At 43.6% G+C, this 22,839-nt stretch overlaps 1 protein-coding gene across 2 annotated transcripts in view; it reads left to right on the top strand.

The window, feature by feature from the left end:
* ago3a (argonaute RISC catalytic component 3a) overlaps nucleotides 1-22,839 on the top strand; it is a 114,383-nt gene that overhangs the window by 32,942 nt on the left and 58,602 nt on the right. For both annotated transcript variants that reach the window (XM_084335791.1, XM_084335790.1), the window contains exons 2-4: nucleotides 14,517-14,688; nucleotides 18,276-18,396; nucleotides 19,110-19,318. In XM_084335791.1, coding sequence (XP_084191917.1) covers nucleotides 14,517-14,688; nucleotides 18,276-18,396; nucleotides 19,110-19,318 — 502 coding nt within the window. The remainder of the gene's footprint in view (nucleotides 1-14,516; nucleotides 14,689-18,275; nucleotides 18,397-19,109; nucleotides 19,319-22,839) is intronic.

Below are 22,839 nucleotides of genomic sequence, written 5' to 3'. Positions count from 1 at the left end.
TCCTCCTACAGCTTGGCCACTGGTCTTGTGTATTTGTCTCCTACAGCTTGGCCACTGGTCTTGTGTATTTGTCTCCTACAGCTTGGCCACTGGTCTTGTGTGTTAATTTTGTCTCCCTGTCTCCTACAGCGTTGGCCACTGGTCTTGTGTATTTGTCTCCTATATGGGTGGGATAAAATACTTATCGTCCTACTTCCTCTTGCGACACGTTATCGATATACTGGCGGCAAGTATCGATATTTAAAAATATATTTTCTTGCTTGACAATCCCATTTGACTGCAATAAAAGTTATTGGAATGAGGTGAACGGACTGAAAACGTTATCTTATTAGATAAAACTGATGATATATTTGTATTGCAGATGGTAACGTTTTCCGTCTGGGACCTAATTAATAGTTAATAATAATCAGGTTGCTGCCAGTGTGTTTTTAAAGAGGCACTATCCAAATTTAACTGCCAGTCCTCCCTCCCTTCTACTCCCAGGGGCAAGAGTGTTTGTTATGTCTGTGTGCCTAGGGAATCAGGATGCATACCGTTTCAAAGGGGAGAGATAACCGGCAGGTATTTTATAGGCTTTAGTGAATTGTCTGGGACGGTACAGAGAGAAGCTGAGGTCTGTGTGACATGTCTGGTAGAATTTCAACATCACAGTGTGTTTCAAAACATCTCTGTGAGCTACATGAGCAGAATGCCCAGAGGTCTGCTGTAATGACAGGAAGCTGGAGAATGCAGAGAGCGCTATGAGCCAAATGTTACTCTGACTGGGGACAGTGGAGGCCTACTCCACTTGTTTGTTTTTCTTGTGCGAATAACAGACTGGACTTCATCTTTATTTTTGTTAGTCACGAGTTTCATAGACTCAAGAATTTTATCTCACTAAATCTTTGTGCTGCTGAGTGTCTTTGCTGTGCTCTGCTCAGCGTCTTTGCTGTTCTCTGCTCAGTGTCTTGGCTGTGCTCTGCCCAGTGTCTTTGCTGTGCGCTGCCCAGTGTCTTCAGTGTCTTGGTTGTGCGCTGCCCAGTGTCTTTGCTGTGCTCTGCCCAGTGTCTTTGCTGTGCGCTGCCCAGTGTCTTCAGTGTCTTTGCTGTATGCTGCTCAGTGTCTTTGCTGTGCTCTGCTCAGTGTCTTTGCTGTGCTCTGTTCAGTGTCTTTGCTGTGCGCTGCCCAGTGTCTTTGCTGTGCTCTGCCCACTGGCCCAGTGTCTTTGCTGTGCGCTGCCCAGTGTCTTTGCTGTGCGCTGTCCAGCGTATTTGCTGTGCTCTGCCCAGTGTCTTTGCTGTGCTCTGCCCAGTGTCTTTGCTGTGCTCTGCCCAGTGTCTTTGCTGTGCTCTGCCCAGTGTCTTTGCTGTGCGCTGCCCAATGTCTTTGCTGTGCGCTGCCCAGTGTCTTTGCTGTGCGCTGCCCAGTGTCTTTGCTGTGCTCTGTTCAGTGTCTTTGCTGTGCACTGCCCAGTGTCTTTGCTGTGCTCTGCTCAGTATCTTTGCTGTGCTCTGCCCAGTGTCTTTGCTGTGCTCTGCCCAGTGTCTTTGCTGTGCGCTGCCCAATGTCTTTGCTGTGCGCTGCCCAGTGTCTTTGCTGTGCGCTGCCCAGTGTCTTTGCTGTGCTCTGTTCAGTGTCTTTGCTGTGCACTGCCCAGTGTCTTTGCTGTGCTCTGCTCAGTATCTTTGCTGTGCTCTGCCCAGTGTCTTTGCTGTGCGCTGCCCAGTGTCTTTGCTGTGCACTGTTCAGCGTATTTGCTGTGCACTGCCCAATGTCTTTGCTGTGCGCTGTCCAACGTATTTGCTGTGCACTGCCCAATGTCTTTGCTGTGCGCTGCCCAGTGTCTTTGCTGTGCGCTGCCCAGTGTCTTTGCTGTGCTCTGCTCAGTATCTTTGCTGTGCTCTGCCCAGTGTCTTTGCTGTGCTCTGTTCAGTGTCTTTGCTGTGCTCTGCCCAATGTCTTAGCTGTGCTCTGCCCAGTGTCTTTGCTGTGCTCTGCCCAGTGTCTTTGCTGTGCGCTGTCCAGTGTCTTTGCTGTGCTCTGCCCAGTGTCTTTGCTGTGCTCTGCCCAGTGTCTTTGCTGTGCTCTGCCCAGTGTCTTTGCTGTGCTCTGCCCAATGTCTTTGCTGTGCACTGTTCAGTGTCTTTGCTGTGCTCTGCCCAATGTCTTTGCTGTGCGCTGTCCAGTGTATTTGCTGTGCGCTGTCCAGTGTCTTTGCTGTGCTCTGCCCAGTGTCTTTGCTGTGCTCTGCCCAGTGTCTTTGCTGTGCTCTGTCCAGTGTCTTTGCTGTGCTCTGCCCAGTGTCTTTGCTGTGCTCTGCCCAATGTCTTTGCTGTGCACTGTTCAGCGTATTTGCTGTGCACTGCCCAATGTCTTTGCTGTGCGCTGCCCACTGCCCAGCGTCTTTGCTGTGCTCTGCTCAGTGTCTTTGTGTGTGAGTTACGTCAGTCTCGAAGATGTACGGTGGATGGATATGAATAGTGTGTCAGTGTTGATACAGTGCTTCTGTGGCTGGAAGAACATCATGGAGTCTCTCTCTCTCTGTCTGTGTGGAATACCAAAACAAAAAAAACCTGTGTGGATGGAATATCAAAACTAAAAAGCCGGTGGGTGTGTTTTGTAGTTGGAAGCCAGGCTGAGGCTTGGTGGTTGTTGTTATGGAGAGCAAGTCCCTCGGCTGTACATCGGTCCAGATGTAGGATGATGCACCTAGTGTGTGTGTGTGTGTCTCTCTCTCTCTCTCTCTCTCTCTCTCTCTCTCCTTCCTCTGGTCCTGTGACTCATGCTGTGTGGAAGCCAGTACAGTGTGAGCCTTGCCTTCCTGAGTGGAAGATGAAAGCAGGAAAACACCAACCCTCTCCACTAACTACCCTCCCACTCTTGCTTAGTTGGCTCTCCCTGCCCCACCTCCACACAGGAAGAGGTGTGTGTGTGTGTCTCTCTCTCTCAGAGAAGACCCATCTGTGACGGTATGTTTCCAGTAGTAGCTCAGCTTGTGTAAGATAAGATAAGATATTCCTTTATTGATCCCCTTGGGGAAATTCAGGCATCATAGCAGCATGGGGGGGAGGGGGGGAGGGGTACAGGTAGTAAAACAACACAGTATACAGGTAGTAAAAGACAACACAGGCAGTGTAAACAATTTGATCAATATGGTCAATATAATTTACTATCTGACTAGCTGAGGAATATTCACATTATTCACAGTGTCACATGAGGTGCAGTATGCAAGAGGTAGTGTTATAATAATTTACTATCTACTGAGTATACATTAATCAAAGTACCAGGGTAGTCTACTTTGTCCCCCTTGGGTTCCTATAAGTCCCAGGTCAATGTCTGGTAGCAGTCGCTGTCGCTGCCCCCTGTTGTGGGGCCTGGAGGCTGCTAGTCGCTGCCCACTGTTGTGGAGCCTGATGGCCGCTGGTATGAAGGACTGTCCGAGGCGGTTAGTTGAGTGTCGGGGGGGGATGAGTCTGTGGCTGAACGAGCTTCTCATCTTGACTAGCTCGTCGTAGAGGGGGTGGTAGGGGTTCTCCATGATGGCATCCAGCTTCCTTATCATCCCCCTCTCTACCATCACCTCAAGTCTAGGTAGCTCGACTCCCACCACGGAGCTAGCCTTCCTCACCAGCTTGTTGAGCTTGTTGGTGTCCCTTGAGTTGATGTAGCCTCCCCAGCATGCCACAGCATAGAAGAGGATGCTGGCCACAACAGACTGGTAAAAAGACTGCAGCAGTTTGTTGCACACATTGAAGGACCTGAGTCTCCTCAGGAAGAACAGCCTGCTCTGTCCCTTCCTGTAGAGGGCCTCTGTGTTGTCCGACCAGTCCAGTTTATTGTTCAGGTGTACCCCAAGGAACTTGTATGAGTCCACCATCTCCACCTCCACCCCTCGGATGGAGATGGGAATCGGGGGGGGCCTCTTCTTGCCCCTCCGGAAGTCCACCACCAGCTCCTTGGTCTTACTGGTGTTGAGTTGGAGGTGGTTGCTGTCGCTCCACCCCACGAAGCTCTCCACCAGGGCTCTGTACTCCTCCTCATCATCGTCGGTGATGTAGCTTACGATGGAGGAGTCGTCTGAGAACTTCTGCAGGTGGCACCCGCTGGAGTTGCGGCAGAAGTCTGAGGTGTAGAGGGTGAAGAGGAAGGGTGACAGCACAGTTCCCTGGGGGGCGCCGGTGTTGCTCACCAGTACGTCAGACTGACTGTCCTTTAGTCTGACGTACTGTGGCCTCTCAGTGAGGTAGTCCTTGATCCAGGCCACCAAGCCGTGCTCCAGCTGCATCGCAGAGAGCTTCTCCGCTAGCAGTGACGGCTGGATGGTGTTGAAGGCGCTGGAGAAATCAAAGAACATGATCCTCACTGAGCTGCGCGGCTTTTCCAGGTGCGTGTACGCTCTGTGGAGCATGTAGATGATGGCATCCTCCACCCCGATGTTTGCCTGGTATGCAAACTGCAGGGGGTCGAGGGAGTCACGCACCAGGGGCTTGAGGTGTTGCAGGACCAGTCTCTCAAACGTCTTCATGACGTGTGACGTCAGAGCGACTGGCCTGTAGTCGTTGGGGGTGCTGGGACGTCCCTTCTTGGGCACCGGGACAATGCAGGAGGTCTTCCAGAGCTGGGGCACCCTCTCCAGCCTCAGGGAGAGGTTGAAAAGATGCTGGAGCGGTGCTGCCAGCTGCTCTGCACATACCTTGAGCACCCTGGGATTGGTGTTGTCCGGTCCTCTGGCCTTGTTTACATTAATTTTGGAGAGCTGCCTACTGACCTGACTGGTTGTGATCGTCAGGGTTGGGGGTGGTGGGCAGTCTGCTGGTGTTGGGGGTGGGGTGCCGTTGCTGATGGGTGTGGGGGGGTGGGGGGTGGGGGGGCTGCTTTGTAGGTGTGATCTGGTGCTGGTGTCGATGGGTGGGGGGAGGGGTGTGGGGAGGCCACTCTGGTCAAAGCGGTTGAAAAACGCTACGGCTAAAGGGATGATGGGGGGGGGGGGGGGGGGGGATAATATATTATGGTTATTTTGACAGATATTGTGATAGGATTCACGATATTTGTGTATTTTTTGCGTTCTTATTTTCTGTTTCATTGAAAAGCGTGTTAAAATGATCACGATGTGATTTGTGTCTGTACCAAAGCTACACACAAACAATTATCTAATGTTACAGGGGTTCCAGTTTAAGTCACTGCATCTATTACAGTAACGTTAACTTTAGTAAACAACCATACACAAGTTGGCTGAATTAGCTAAATGTTACCTGCTAAAATGTGTCGTCAAGTCACCCGGGAAGAGGCGAGGGTGAAGGAGGTGCTGTAACATTGGGCAGTCTTGAATGCTGAGGGAGGATGGCTGCACTCGAACACGGAGCAACTTTCTGCTCTTGAACTCCATGCACGTTCAAGTGTTTCATCAAATGTATCGTGTTGCCGGTCTTGGCAACAATGTCCTTTCTGCATATATACTGCATCGCGCCAGTGGCGTCGCGTGGGTAAAATAACAGGGGAAGCCAAAAAAAAAGTATTAATTTTTTTTTTTATATATTTTTATTAATATTTTTTTTTTCTTTTTTTTTTTTTTAGTCAAGCAGTCACCATGTACACTACAGTATGGCTCGGCGGCCAGTCAAACTTTCTTTTTATTTATTTAACAGATTGCAGAATGGGTACAATACAGTACGGCTCAATACACACAATTGTATAAGGGGATGCAGACCAGAGAAAGACGTTTGTCTTGTTTACATCAGGGTCATTAATACTGCTGGAGCATTGGTTCATTTTTGGTCCGATTTTTCCTTGCACGATTTTGCGCGCCGCGTGGGAGCAAATTCGAGACACATATTCGGTTGCAAAGGTGTCCCACGGTCTCCTCTATGGCCGTGAATATTCTCACGCGGATCGGAATCACGGCGCGCCCGTGGGACACTTTTCCGTTTCTGCGAGTTTATTCCACGCTTTCCTTTTCTAAGCATTTTCGGGGCTACATGTGAATGAGTAAAAGTTGCGGGACGCCCAGATGTTTCCACGATAGAAAGCTCGCGTGGATCCCATAATAGTAGGGCTGTCTTAAATACTTCGAAGCTCCGAAGCTTCGTTCGATGGCACAAGCTTCAAACATAAAAAAAAAAATCGAAGTTAAAAAAAAAAAAAAAAAAAAAAAAAGATAAATCTTTTTTCAATTTTTTTTTTTTTTTTTTTTTACTTCGATTTGTGTGTGTGTGAGAACTACCCATCCCAGTTAGGACAGCCGAATCCCGTCCAATCTTTCGCCGTCGACTAAAGACTTCTTCACTTCACTTCTTCAACCATTATCTGAAATGATTTAAAAAAAAAAAGAAAAAAAAAATCTAACCGTGACTAACCTTACTGTCATGCACTTTTCCTAATAAACTAACCTACACTGTAACACGCAACACTTTGATAAACATTGTTACTCAGCTGATAGAGTTGTACCCTTCTTGCTGTCTTGTCATACAGAACTTGTAAGTCGTTTTGGATAAAAGCGTCAGCTAAATGACTAAATGTAAATGTGTGTGTGTGTGTGTGTGTGTGTGTGTGTGTGCGCGCATGGGGCCATTGGGTGGGGCCGGGGGACAAATACACTGGAGGAAAGTAACCCAGCTCAGCACTGCCCAAATTATATCATCACTATTGCCTGTTTGAAGGATATCATCCTCAAATACATATACACCTACATGCCTTGTAGAATTCCACACATAAGAAAGAAAGATACTGGGATGAATAAACAAAATAGGAAATAAAATTTAGATAAGGTGCTACTGAGATGTTTTGGTGAGTTCTTTGTTTTTTTGTGGAAGTTGCCCTTCTTAAAAATGCATGAACATTCACTGATAATTGGTCTGTAGTGGAGTCTACAAGTTCTACATTGCCGGACCATGTAGAATAGGGCTGGGCGATATGGCCTAAATATGATATCACAATATTTTCTGACCTTTCGGCGATACACGATACGCATCACGATGTTTTTCTTTTTTTCCCCAAACAATTCATTATGAGGCTTACCAAGACAGTATTTGAGTTTGCAAGCTAACATTAAAGACAAAATAAAATACCCATGCATTTAGCATTTTTATATTATATATTAGATTTAGATTATTGGATTATTAGATTATATATTGCATATATTTAGCAATGAGATATTATATGATTTAGATATGAAATATGATGAATTGAAAATGGGGGACCCTGATGTAAACAAGACTAAAGTCTTTCTCTGGTCTGCATCCTCCAGTCCACTGTTGTTGTATTGAGCTGTACTGTATTGTACCCATGCTGCAATCTGTTAATAACGTTTTCATTCATTCAGACGGCAAACAGAATCATTTTGATTGACAGTCGAGTCTGCCAATTACGTCATACCGCTTGCACCCGCCCTGCTGTTCTTAGCACCAATCGGCAAGCGCGTATTAATTTTTTACTTCCGCCATTGGAGAGCTCAATGACAACAACAATAGCTCCCCGCGGCCGACGTTTAGCTTTTAGCTCCGCAGGAAGACTAAACGACTGGAGGCATAATGATTTTACTGCAACGGATGTTATAATAAAAGCCATACATCTGTCTGATTGATAACTTTATTAACAGACCGCAGAATGGGCACAACTGAGTCAGCACGGGCTGAGATATGAACGACTAATGCTTGCTATATCTAGGTCGACCTCGGACGTTGCTATGTAAATACGCTGATGTTATTGAACATGTAACTATATAACGTTAATGCCACAAAACGAATGCCTTTGTTATCATAAGTAGTAACTTTGATGCAGTAGTGTGTGTGTGGGGCGGCGCTGTTCAAAAGTTTCAACGTGTGGACCAGATTGACGCGACACAATCCTCTTGGGCAAAACATCACGATATCCACGATACGTTTAAAAAGTGTATCGTTAATGAACTGTACCCGATATTTATATAATATCGTCATATCGCCCAGCCCTAATGTAGAATCCGGACCTTGTAGACTGACATAATTCTGTGCATAGTTTAGTCTACACAGGCCATATTTCAAATAATCAAAATCTTACTTCATTCATCTTAAACATTCTTGATTTGGGGGATTGGTAGTTCCCATGAAATCTGAAGTTGTTCAAACGACAACAGCAATCCACCTTGAATTAAATCACACAGCCGAGTGAAACCTTGTTGGCTCAGTCACGAAAGGGGCTACTTAATTAATTAATCCAACCCACTTTATTTATAGAGCACATTTAAAAACAACAACGTTTATGAAAGTGCTGTACAAGTCCCACAACATGAGAAAAATAATAATAATAATAATAATAATAATAATTTATTATTTAAAAAAAAAAAATCAAAGCTTCGAATTAAAATCGAAGCTCGGCCCCGAAGCTCGGCTACATAATAGGCTCACTTAATACAGCGTTTTTAAAATCACGCGACATTTTCAGGGTTGCGAGCCGACCTTTTCCCCTCGTTTTCGATGATGGAAGTGATTTAGGAAAAGCTTCGGCACGCCGAGAGGTACCCGCGGATTTAATCTTGCGAGGATCGGGGCAATATTCGGACCGTGGGAGCAGTCACGGGTTAATACAATGTTCAGAGTGCAGAGGGGAGGTGTGCAGAGGGGAATCCACACTCATGATCAGTGATGCCACAGATTACTTGTAAAAGTAATCTGATTACTGATTACTCCTTTAAAAAGTAATCTTAGTTACTTTACTGATTACTTGATTATCAGAGTAACTTAGTTACTTTGAAAGTAACTAGGTTACGAAGTCGTCCCCCCTGCTGCTGCCACAACATAAGAATGACAAAAAAGAAATTAGTAAAATGTACTCAGTTTGAGTAAAATGTACTAATAGGGCAGGTAGGCCTATCTATAGATTTCACAAAAGATAAATGGTCAATAACACCACATGTAGGCTGATATGTAGCCTACCTTTGAGGCCTGCCCTATTCACATATGGTTCTAATGTTCCTAGTGAAACAGGGGAGAGGGGTGAGTAAACCAGTGATTATATCTCAGTAACAGAATCTTCTCAAACCTCTTTCTAGGCGTGAGCACCAACCCTCCCAGACTAAAAAGCCGTTCCACAGGAGCACTTGATGGGTTGGAGTGTTATACTTCAAGAAAATGTTCTTTATGTTTGAAGGTCTATCCAGTATCTGAAGCTCATGCTCTTAAAAAACAGTCTATTAAACGGTACTGCTCCTCCTATGCTATTATTATTATTATTTATTATTGTGTGCTACTGACAACCTACATACTGCAGTATGGTGTTCCATGTTCATGAATAGTGCAATGCAAAAGATGTTTAACTCAAAGGTGGAACATACCTGCACTATGGCATCTGGAAGGCCTGCAGTCGTGTCCTGCAGGGTGTCCTTCAGAGTGCTTCAGCACTTCAAGTGTGGGTAGTAAAGTTTAAATCCAGTAAAGAAATCCAGCTTTTGCTGTTTGGCTGGTGCACCTCCGAGTCCTGTAGAAGTCGATGCTTCGGCTTCGGTATTTTTTCTATCCGTTTGGTCGTGCTGTGCTGTCATTCCAGATGCGGTAGACAGTATTTTGTTTCCTCCGCATGTTTTTTTCACCCGGCTTAGCTGACACAAACGTTAAGTAGTAGACTAGTGATTGAACTTCCAGTGCAAGAAAGCGTTACCAGCGTGAGCGTCTCCCTGCTAGCTCGCTATAGTTTAGGTCAGTCTGATGATAACAATAACAGCCGCGCCCACCAGCATGGTACAACTCCGTGAGGTTGCGTGCTGTGACGTCACTCCCCAATACAAGGAAAAACAGCTTCAAACGTATTTTTGACTGTCGAAAACGAAAGAAAATACTGCATTATGATGAGATGGTAACGAAATAGTAACGCACAGCCACTTGGACAAGTAACTGCAATCAGATTACTGGCTTGTAAAGATTAACGCGTTAGATTACTATTTTCGGGGAAAAGTAATCAGATTACTTAGTAACGCGTTAGTGGCATCACTGCTCATGATTCTTCTCACAGCCCCTTTTTAAACTTTTAGGGTGTGCAGTCAGCTCGAATCTGATTGGCTAGGATCGGTTTTGGACTCTAGATACATGAATCACATGGTTGAGGCTGGAGAAAGAGACCTACCCCCTGCCTCCTCTCCTCTATACTGCAGTGGTTCCCAAAGTCGGGGTCGCGACCCAAAGGTGGGCCGCGAGCAGCCACGGATGGGCCGCGAGATGATTTAAAAAAATAATAATAATAATATATATATATATATATTTTTTTTTTTATTATTATTATTTTGTCAGGCCACTGAACTTAGAAGCAGGCCAGGACAGTGTTTCTAGTTGTATTCTAAAATTATATTCTATTGTATTCTAAAATGTGACTATATGGTTTTATATTAACTTAATAAATAAACAAAAACGAAAAATCTACTTATTTCAACGAACATTTCAAACTAAATAACAGATTATGCACATAAAACGCTGAAAACAACCGAAGCAACAATAGTATTTTAATGAGGCTATTATTATTATCATTATTATTTTGGAACAAGTTAGCCCTCTCATAAATAGCACATATAAATGAATAACTAACTTGAACTAACTTAATAGGATTGAAGTGATATTTGGCTTAAAAAATAGGTTGCATGGCAAAAAAAAAAAAAAAAAAAAAGCCAGACGATGTGCATTGGGCCGCGGCTCTCTGACGCCTTATTTTCTGGGCCCTGGCCTGAAAAGTTTGGGAACCCCTGCTCTATAGCTGCAGTGAGCACAGTGAGTCTGACAGTGTGTTAGAGGGAGTGAGAAGGAGAAGAGGGAGACATTTAAAAAAAAATATATATATATATAACACAGATGCACTGATGAAAAAGAATGTAAACTATATTAAAAAAAAATTATATATATATATATATTTTTTTCTTCATATTTGATATTAATTCATATTTTAATAGGGAGGCTTGGCTTCCATAAGGATTCGCCACTGCATCGCGCACTATTGGCATCGAGCCTGATAAAATGGAGCCACACTTTTGTTCTATATTTAGACATTTCTTTACACCTATGCACACTGTAGTCAAGCCTCTCAAAATACAACAACACACACCTTGTCTCTCTGGGCATAACATAGTGTTTTTTTTGCATGCCTCTAGTCTAGGACATGTACCATTAGACAGCCAATCACCAGCATTATTTGGTCTTGGTACAAGCATGCTCATTGGCTCATTGACGCTGAGGAGATTTGCTCCTTTTTCGATACTAAATATAATCGAAGCAATTCGGTTTCCTAATATCTAATACCGGTATCGGGATCTGTGCAACCGTAATGTCTTTCCTAAGCTGTCCAGTCTATCACTGTGTGTGTGTGTGGAATGTTTGTCTGCTAAGTATAGTCTCACCACAGTCTTGCTGAGGTAATTACCATTACAAATGTGTGTTGGTCTGTGTCTGAGAACGGTGGCTGAAATTCCAGTCTCTCTCTATCTCTCTTTATAGTTCTATGATCCCAGCAGGTTGCTATAAACAGTGGGCCTTGTCCTCTATCTAAGCCCTCTCTCCCCGTCGGCCTCCTCTCCATAGCCCACCAGAGGAGCAGCAGGTGGTGAGAAGCTTACACTTCGGAAGCAGTGGCTGTAAACACAAACAGGGCTGCTCACACCACAGGCTCACGCTGTCTGGCTGGCGCTACCTGAGAAGGCCTCTTTTCTTCTATTTTCCCCTCGACCAGGGCCCCAGAAACACACCATCACACCCACCTACGCATGTCAGCCCGTGAGTCAAAACGGTGATGAATCACTCTCGGCTCTGCCTCATTTATCAATGACACATTTGGGTAGTTATCTTTTTTAATAGATTTATTTTGGGTGAGGAGCACCAGGCCTGAGGGGGAAACTGGGTTTACGGTAAGAACTGGAGAAGTGAAATCAAAATAAGAAGTTGGTGGTGGGATTAATGATGTGAGCTCCATATAAACAAAGCCATACAAGCCTAGTGTAACATCTGAGCTGGAGGCTCTTTGTTTGGCTATAAAAACAGCAGACTATCTGATATCATCTCCAGGTCCGAGCCAGAGAGCGTATATTGGCACAGCCACACACGCACGTGCGCGCACACACACACACACACAGCACCAAAGACGTTGTTTTCTCTAGTGTGATATGAAAGGAAAGCTTCAGCAGACTCAGAATAGCATTGAGGTGAGTGTGTCACGTTAGAATTGAACAGAACCCTGTTGTCGCTGGATCAAAGTGACTCGTATGTTAGACATCCCGTGGCCAGGGGTGTGTGTGTGTGTGTGTGGGGGGGGGGGGGTTATTGTTTTGTTGTAGAGTTAGGCCTTGTCCAGACTAAAACCATTTTGATCTGTTTCGTTTTCGTTTCGTTTTAAGGTTTCCGTAAAATCGAAAACGTCTCAAGATAATAAGTGCATGCCTCAAATTTACAAAATAAATGTCTTCCCTCCTGTTTCTTTTATTTTGAAAACCCCCGACCGGAAGTGTTATAGTGTCTGTTGCTAGCAGCTTAACTTGTGTCGGTCTAATCCCATAGTTTATTTGTTCTATTTGTGTTGATTAAACATAAATCAGTTACTGTACATGACACTGTACAGTAGCATACATGTCAAATATGCTAAGGTAATTAGCTTTAACGTATTGCATACAGTTATCGTGGGCTACACCTGCATGCTATTGATTGATTGATTGATTGAAAACTTTAACAGATTGCAGAATGGGTACAGTACAGCTCAATACACACAATTGGGGATGCAGACCAGAGAAAGACTTTCGTCTTGTTTACATCAGGGTCCCCCATTTTCAATTCATCAGGACATATATGACATACATGACATACAGATAGTCAGTACTGCTACATCTATACATTTATGACATACCAGATTTGCAAATACAGTACTGTTTGTGATACAGAAGGAGTCAGGAAAAGGGAGTATATACATTTGACGTAGAAACTGTACATTGGAGGAGGTTGGGTGGGGGGGGTTGGGTACACTGGGATATTGACAACCATACTGGGTAATCTACATTGGAGATGGTTGGGGGGGGGGGCACACTGTATAAACAAGCAAAACTGTACATTGAAGGCTCATGGAGTCCCATTAAAGATACCAATTGAGCACCACAGATATCACAAATTCTTCTATGAAAGAGAGACATCGAGAGGCTTTGTATCTGACTTTTATCATCACTTACTAACGTCTTCGTATGGAATCCTTCCCCTAGACTCAGTCTGGAGGAGGGATATACCAGACTTGGAAGTAGATTTTGATTGGCAAGAAGTCTGGGCAAACGTTCGAATTGCGTCACGCAACCCGGATCATCAACAAATTAATCTTAATTATATTCATAGGACATACCTGACTCCTATAAGATTGAACAGAATGGGACTTAGACAAGATTCTCTATGTTCCTTATGTACAAATGGTGATGAGGGTACATTTATGTATTGGGATTGCCCACCTGTTAAGATATTCTGGGAAGAAGTGACCCTGCAATTATCAGAATTTTTTTTCTGAACATACCTGTACAGCCCTCTGTATTGCTGTTGAATGATGTTTCTCAGTTTGCAGCCTCTATACAGCTAAAGAGACTAGTTTTGTCCGGTCTCACAGCAGCTAAAAAGCTGATAGCATCACGATGGATTCAACCGGATAAAATGTGCCGGAAGGTATGGGTTCTTACCTATCTCATGTGATTTATCTAGAGATATCTACAGCAAGAATTTCAGGTGTCGGTGAAACCAGCATTGCAATCTGGTTAGAAGTGGTGGAGAGAATAAAGGCTAGCATATGAATTGTAATTCCTGGTTAGCAACGAATGAAAATGGATGGATTATCCAAGTGGGGGTCCTGGGGGGAAGAGCGAGCAAGAGCATAATTTATTGGATTGCAAGTATTAGGTATATATCTCGTAAACTACATTTATATTGATTCAAATGGAATGTATAGTCCTGTGATTTACTTTGGATATTTTCTGTTAATGCTCGTGTGTCTAATTTTATGTCATGTTTAAAATAAAAAAAAAAAAAATTAAATATAAAAAAAATAAATCGGCCCAAAGGCGCGTCGGCCCACGGGGAAAATGTCCAGATTACCAGTCAAGCCCACGGCGCAGGCTTGTCACTGCCGTTCTGTCACAAGCGCACGCATGCTTCCCAAAGGTGCGTCGGCCCACCGGGAAAATGTCCAGATTACCAGTCCAGCCCACGGCGCAGGCTTGTCACTGCTGTTCTGTCACAAGCGCGCGCATGCTTCCCAAAGGCGCGTTGGCCCACCGGGAAAGCGTGCATGCTTTGAACAAGTAACATTAGTTCAAAGTCTAAAGTGTAACAAATTGTTGGAAATTGGTTTAAGTAACTTTTAAGCCATACATATTGGATCAGATTTTTTTCCCAATAAAAAATAAAACTGCATTTAAAAGTGAATTGTATCCTTTTTAAATGCCCTTTTAAAATGAAAGTGCTTGGAAAAGTACTTGAAAGTCCTTGAATTTCATTTAGCAATTTCTGGGAACCCTGCATTCAGATGAAATAATGACTGCTTAAGTGAAATACTCTCTCTCTCTGTCGCTCTAGGAGCAGTTGGGGCCCCGGCCCTGTTCACCGTGCCTCGGCGGCCTGGATATGGCACCATGGGCAAGCCTATCAAGCTGCTGGCCAACTGCTTCCAGGTGGAGATCCCCAAGATGGATGTCTACCTCTATGAGGTGGACATCAAGCCTGAGAAGTGCCCGCGAAGAGTTAACAGGTACAGTGAGGCCACTAAGGTATATAGAATACCACCATAGAACTTGGGGAGAGATACAGTAGAATCTCTAGGACTGTCCTCCACAGCCACAGTACAGTAGAATCACTAGGTTTGTCCTCCACAGTACAGTAGAATCACTAGGTTTGTCCTCCACAGTACAGTAGAATCTTTAGGACTCTCGACAGCCACGGCACAGTAGAATCTCTAGGACTGTCCTCCACAGCCACAGTACAGGAGAATCACTAGGTTTGTCCTCCACCGCACAGTAGAATCTCTAGGATTGTCCTCCACAGCCACAGTACAGTAGAATCACTAGGTTTGTCCTCCACGGCACAGTAGAATCTCTAGGACTGTCCTCCACAGCCACAGTACAGTAGAATCACTAGGTTTGTCCTCCACGGCACAGTAGAATCACTAGGGTTGTCCTCCACGGCACAGTAGAATCACTAGGTTTGTCCTCCACCGCACAGTAGAATATCTAGGACTGTCCTCTACAGCCACAGTACAGTAGAATCACTAGGTTTGTCCTCCACCGCACAGTAGAATCTCTAGGACTGTCCTCTACAGCCACGGCACAGTAGAATCTTTAGGACTCTTTTGGAACAGTCTGCCCAGTGACCTGAAAAGTGAACGGTGATGTTAGATTCAAGTCCAGCCTAAAGACATGGCTCAAAAGGGACTATAATTAACCTAGATATTCAGCTAAAGGCACTTATTTATGTGATGTGTTGTGAACTTGTGATGTCATGTGTCTTTACGATGTCTGTATGATGCATGTCTGAACACTTACTTCCCCTACCCCCCTACAAGGACCACAATGGAAATAAACTCTGAGCTTTTTTGTGTCTATCCTTGGCAGTATTCCAGACTGTGCTTCTGTCGCATGTTATTTTATATATTGTCAAATAAAATCAATCAATCAAGTAAATCAATCACAATGAATGAAGTTTGAAGCACACCTGATACAGACTCATAAAGATATGTTTGTTGATACGTTGGTTGTTCAGTAACTAAATAATAATGTATTTATTTTGGTGAATCATTTGTTGTGTAATCATTACAAATCCAGGATTAGGGCCAATTTACTTTCAGTTAAATAATTTCACAACATTGGCTTAAATACAAAAACCTGCAATCCGAAGCTCCGGCTAGACATATACTAAAATTGGAACGAAAAACCTGCAATCCATTTACTAAAACTTCATGAATTGAGAGTGAAATGACTGGATTTGGATTGGGTTACAGATTAAATCCAGAGTGATACAGCTATAGTAGTATATTGTAGAGCCCGCCGATTTAATAGTATCAGCTGATATGTTTGCCAATGGGTGCCGACATTAAAACCTAAAGAGTGCGCTCCAAATCTATTATTTACATATAACTCAGTAGCTTGATAGAGAAGACACCAGACTATGTGGTTTAAAGTTAGTAGAGAAGACACCAGACTATGGTTTAAAGTTAGTAGAGAAGACACCAGACTATATGGTTTAAAGTTAGTAGAGAAGACACCAGACTATGTGGTTTAAAGTTAGTAGAGAAGACACCAGACTATGTGGTTTAAAGTTAGTAGAGAAGGCACCAGACTATGTGGTTTAAAGTTAGTAGAGAGGACACCAGACTATGTGGTTTAAAGTTAGTAGAGAAGACACCAGACTATGTGGTTTAAAGTTAGTAGAGAAGACACCAGACTATGTGGTTTAAAGTTAGTAGAGAGGACACCAGAGTATGTGGTTTAAAGTTAGTAGAGAGGACATCAGACGTTTTGCCAGTGACTTCCCTCATTACATTAGCTATTGTTTGTTGTGCTGTCCCTGTGCACTGTATGTGAAGTCCTGCGGTATCTGTTGTATAGTGAAACTTTATAGACTGTTTCAACTTGACAACAAAAACAAACATAAACCAGCATTCTAGAACGGACTACATTTGGAAAGCAACCCATCATACATTCCACCGAAATCATCTAAGACTAAGTCGTTATAATGCATTTACATTGCTGTCACCGAGGCAAATTCCTGTACATAAAGTATTGCCCCAATGAATTGTTACTGGCTCTTGATAGTGGAGTCACTCTTAACTCATTCCGGGCCAACCACGAGTATAGTTGGGTTAACTCGCCATCGCTTCCGTGCCAATCAGAGCATGTGAGCGGCGCGGGAGCGGAGCGGGGAGTGGAGCGGGTGGTTTTGAAGTGAGCGACGGAGTGGGTTTTAAAATGGGTCGGCACGACTTCCGGAGCGAGAACTCTCCTCCGCTCCAATCCGCTCCGGGCCGCTCAGTGCACACGATCACACAGAAACTGATGTAATATACATGTAGTACAATGCCAAAGCAACAGGTGGCGATGTACAAACATGAAGGCCATTTTCAACCAATGAGAAGGGTGAACCGTCACTCACATCCTGCTAAGACCAAAGTATAATCCGCCATCTTTAAAGTTAACGCTGTTGTTGTTAGCTTACATGGTAACGTGTATGGGATCGACCATAGCATTGCGGCTAGGCTAGCTACCATGGCTTAGTAGAGCTAGTTGAATGGATAAACGTTATTTAACATTGCAGAATGGGTACAATTACAATACGGCTCAATACAAACAATTGTTAAGGGGCCCAGGGGGTGTAGACTGTTGTAGTTTGGTCAAATCAAGCTAATTTACATCATGCTCCAAAAAATATATATATCTGCTGAGCGAGCTGTGGAGCGGGGAGCGCTTGATTCGTAAATGAAGGTGAGCGGAGCGGTGAGCGACTTGGGGGGGGTGGGCCAACATGAGCGAATGAGAGCGGAACCAGACGTCTAGAGCGAAGAGCGGATTTCTCGAGCGCTCCGCTCCGCTCACATGCTCTGGTGCCAATCACGAGTATAGTCAGGGTTTTAATCGTTATTTCTTTTATTAGCGATATCTATTAATTTTCATCCATCCAACCTGATGTTTGTGTTGGATCATTGTGTTTTGGACTATAACGTTGGATCAATGGACGCGATCGATATTTGGAATGGCGATCAGGAATTGGATTAATCTTTTTGCATGACATCAGATGTGAGAGGTAAGGCCTTTATGTTACGAATCTTGGGGTTATCACCGCCATCAGAGCGTGTGTGTGTGAGGTTCGCGCCGACCAAAGTACGGAGAAGCGATTTTTCAGACCCCGCTTCTCTTCGTACATGAGGACACATACTATCGATAATCTAGCGTTTATTTGGAAACTATTCATAAATCAGCCGAAAAATGACAACGTGTTTTGTGTATTCCACTAAAGGGCTATTATCGTGTCTTTCTCTGGAATTACTAGAAATCTCAAACTATACTCGTATTCAAAACGGTATAAAACGGAAATGTACAGATGAAAAAAAACAATCCGTTTCATACATGTTGACTGGAAGAAACTCATTGACGATCACTGTGTTATTTAGATCTATTGCTATTATATTTGATATGTTTTATGCACTCGCAAATAAGTCCTATTCTCCATTGGATATAGCGTTGGCACGGAAGGGCCATCAGCAGAGGGCGCTGTTGGCCCGGAATGAGTTAAGGTTTGGGTATCCTAATCGAAGGGAATCTCATTCTAAGTGTGTGTGTGTTACAGGGAGGTGGTTGACTCCATGGTGCAGCACTTCAAGGTAACCATCTTCGGGGATCGCAGGCCAGTGTACGATGGGAAGAGGAGTCTGTACACGGCCAACCCACTGCCTGTGGCTCCCGCAGGGGTGAGACACAAAATACACGTTACATTCTCAAACAATGTCACTTGCCCTTAGCCGCCAGAGGTGTACCCCTCCTGTTGACTTGTTGTAGACAATTTGTAAGTCGCTTTGGATAAAAGTGTCAGCTAAACGACTAAATGTAATGCGCCCAGTAGATGCGCATTTAAAATTTCAACCTACCACCTCCTGACAGCCAAGCCATGCTAAACATTCAGATATACACAGATTACACACACAACCTACATGCTTCCTGTGCCAGTCTGGAACATTTCCAGGTTTGGGAATTGCGCAACAAATTATGGACCCCCCCCCTTTAGTTTTCTATACAATGTTATTCAAGTTTTTATTTATTTTTTCTACACACCCATACTGTATGGCTATGACTACACATTTTATATTGTGGTGGACATTCATGAAGCTGGCGAAACGTCACAGGAGGAGTTTGAGCACAGGAGGAGGAGTCTGTACGTGGGAGGAGGAGTCTGTACGCGGGACTCCTCCAGAAACCTAAATATTTATATAGAAACTGCATATTTATGAATGGCCACCATTGTGGACCCATTGGTATCTTACATATTGTGATATTTGTTGTTCTAAAGCATGATCTTCAGTTATAAAGTGTAACCTGTCACACTGCATATATCATATTAAACACAGACGAGCCTAGCATTTACTTCTCGCTCTCTCTCTTGCTCTCGCTCTCCCCACCCCCACAGGTGGACCTGGATGTCACTCTGCCAGGCGAGGGGGGCAAAGACCGGCCCTTCAAAGTCTCCATCAAGTTTGTGTCTCTGGTGAGCTGGCACATGCTCCACGAGGTGCTGACGGGCCGCAGCATGCCTGAACCATTGGAGCTGGACAAACCAATCAGCACCAACCCAGTACACGCCGTGGACGTGGTGCTCCGGCACCTACCCTCCATGAAGTGAGTCGCTGATCCCCGTGAAGGGAGGGCGGTGGTGGGGGACAGCTTAGAGAAGCAGGCTCTGCCCTGGTTTGAATCCCTGGACAGAAATGAATGATTACCCCTTCCCTCTCTTCAGCAAGGCAATTAACCTCTAACTCGGGGGTTCTCAAAACTGTTTTATACCACAACCCCATTTTATTTAGGATTTTATTTGGCGACCCCACATTTAATGTATCACGTAATTTCAATGTGGCATTAACACAATCTGTGCCAAAAACGAGTTAACTCGTTTTTGGGATCGTTATTTAGTTTATTCGCTATATCTATTCATAATTCATAGCTGCAGCCTCTGGTATACCCTTCAGACCCTGTCTGAGCTGGCAGACGGTCAACACCGCCCTCTACTGCGGAGCTATTGCATCCCATTGGAAATGGGCTGGTGTGTTTTAGGAGCCGATCTGAGCCGGGGCGGGCGGGGTTTAAATACTCAGGCGAGGCAGGCCAGATAATTGGATTATTTTTTTTGCATTACATCAGATACCAGGTAAGGACTCTATATATGAAACTTTGTGTTGATCTGATATTGCTTTCTACCGCGATCAAAGCTATCTGTGTGTAGGTGTATGTGCTTATTACCGCTGACTGAGGTTGGGGGGAGGGCGAGCACCCCGCTACGTGCTACATTTCATGTATGCACGACGAGATATAATAATGATAATCTAGCGTTGATTTCAGGATGATTAGATAATCAGCTGAAAAATTACAACGTGATGACTGGATTACACTAAAATGCCCTTTTCTTGTCTTTTTCCTGGAATTACTCAAAAGCACCCAAACCATACTCTATTCAAAGTGGTATAAAACGGAAATGTACGGATGAAAAAACAATCTGTTTCGGGCATGTTGACTGGAAGCAACTCACTGACAGTCTACGGCGTTATTAGACCCATAGATATAATATAAGATATATTTTAAGCACTCGCAAATGTCGCAGTCTAAAACTATATCCATTGAATAAAGACCTGGCGCTGAAGGGGGATCAGCGCCCCCTGCTGCTAGCGGTCAATGTGTTAAGGAATATCAAAATAAAACACACGTTGTTGAACTTGATCATGCATATTTATTAAATTGAATTACAGCACAATGTTATCAATACACATTTATAAAACAAGTCATATTTAGCCAAAATATATTGCCAGAACATTTATTTATTTATTAAATTTGTTTACTTGCCAATGCGCAATGAAATGTCACCTACTCACGACCCCACTTTGGGTCGCGACCCGTAGTTTGAGAACCGCTGCTCTAACTGCTCCAACGCTGCTCAGTGGCCAACAGTGTCAGACTGTGCTTATACTGGGCAGCTCCCAGGTCTGAGTGTGTACCTGAGGAGGGGGGGGGTTGAATGAAGAACATACATTCTCAGCAAATCTTCCCATGGGTAAAGAAAAAAGAAAATGATGATAATAAAAAATAATAATAAAAAAGAGAGTAGCTGAGAGAGTCCTGATCTAGGAGTTTAGAATGAGATCCTTAACACTTTGATTACCACTGGTGAACATGGTAAAACCCTGTTAAATGCCAGCACCCACTTCAATGATAGCGTTGTGAATGCATAATTTCTGTCTTAAATTATGTGTCTAATCTGCCCGTCGCTTATCAATGACTTGTTTGCAGTCAACATTGTCGAAACGGATTGTTTTTTAATCGGTTAATTTCCGTTTTATAGCATTTTGAAAAGCCCTAATTTTTCAGGAAAATATATAGATTCCGTGATAAACGGCATTTACTGGAATATTCTGGCATACACAAAAACGTTGTAATTTTTCAGCCTATTTATGAATCGTTTTCAAATAAACGCTAGATTATCGATAGTATATGTGTACTTATGCACGCTATAGAAGCGGGCTGAAATATCGAGTCTCTCATTTCCTGATCGCACACACACACACACACACACACACACACACATATGGGACACGTTGATATATCTGTGAAAAAAACTCTGATTATCCCAAGACTGGTAAAATAGATTCCTTACCTCAGATCAGATGTTATCCAAAAAGATTATTCCAATTCCTGATTGCCATTCCAAATATCGATCGCGTTTATTGATTCAGCGTTTGGTGCTGGAAATACATAATCCACGCATTTCTGAGGGCCGGCGATCACTTGGTCTCTTCAGTTGGCTTGACGGAAAAGTAAAATGAGGACGGTATCTTCCCAATTGAGCTCAGAGAGACTCTGCAACACTAGCGTGAGGCTCGATTGATGAAATATGAATTCAAATCGCCAATAAAAAAAAATACGACAAACAAACGCTATATGTTGTTGGCGGCACTCAACTGGCGGCATGAACTAACTACTTATAGCGTTGTTGGCATCCAAAGTGTTAATCTAGATCAGTGGTTCCCAAACTGTGGGGCACGCATCTCTTGGGACGCCCGGGGTGACCTGGCGGGTAGATGGGATGGAGGGAGAAAAAAGACGTTCCCATATATAGTTCTATGGTCGTGTTCCACTAGTCTAGTGCAGGGGTTCCCAAAGTTTTCAGGCCGTGACTCCCGAAATAACGGTGCCAGAGAGCCGCGACCCCCACTATTATAGGAGGTAAAAAATTATTAAATCTTTTTTTTCTTTTTTTGTCTTTTTTCTTTATAAATGGAAATGCATGGTTGTAACATGCAATATTTTATTGGCACCACTGCTGTACAAGTCTCTTTTTTTCACATGAAAGACACAACAACACAATAATAATAATACATAAGACATCACAGGACAGAAACGTATTGCAATAATGACAAGACAATAGAGATAAAATAGAATAAATAAAATTTAAACCGAAATAAAAATGTATTAATTATATTGATAGACATTACAAAAGAGATTCCTAATTACAACAATAACTGTTCACCCAAGGGCTGTCTAACCAACATAAAACATGTTAGCCATTGTAGTGCTGTACAAGTATTTTAAAGTGTTTTATCACTCAATAAATTTAATTAATAATAAACTCAATTAATTGTATCACTCTATCAAGTTGCCCCATGGGCCATGGCATGAAATTATTCATTCATATTAATTCAAGTATTTTTGCACGTGAGTGAAAGGTACATGCATCGTTTCAAATATTGTACTGCCACCAACTGGTTACAAATCAAAGTATTTTAAACAAGTGTTTTCTCACTCAATTATCAAGTTGCCCCATGACATGAAAGGGATTCAAGTATTTGCATGAATGCAAGGTACACATTGGTTCATACATAATATTGTATTGTCTCCACTGCTGTCAGACCAGAGTCGGCGCCAGAACCAATCTAACGGGGGGCATATGGTAACAGCGGGGGGCATACATTCCCATTCAAGAACTCAAACAGTGACATAAAATATAGGCTTCAGAAAACGAATTTCCCGTAAACCAACACACACATTTCAAATTTCAGATTTCAGTGCGCATAAGAGATAAGACAGTCTCTCTCTCTCTCTCTCTCTCTCTCTCTCTCTCTCTCTCTCTCTCTCTCTCTCTCTCTCTCTCTCTC

The sequence above is a fragment of the Notolepis coatsorum genome (genome assembly GCF_963971535.1).
Source record: "Notolepis coatsorum genome assembly, chromosome: 19".
Classification (NCBI taxonomy): domain Eukaryota; kingdom Metazoa; phylum Chordata; class Actinopteri; order Aulopiformes; family Paralepididae; genus Notolepis; species Notolepis coatsorum.
The sequence above is the reverse complement of the archived record's forward strand: the minus strand, read 5'-3'. Positions and strand labels throughout refer to the sequence as shown.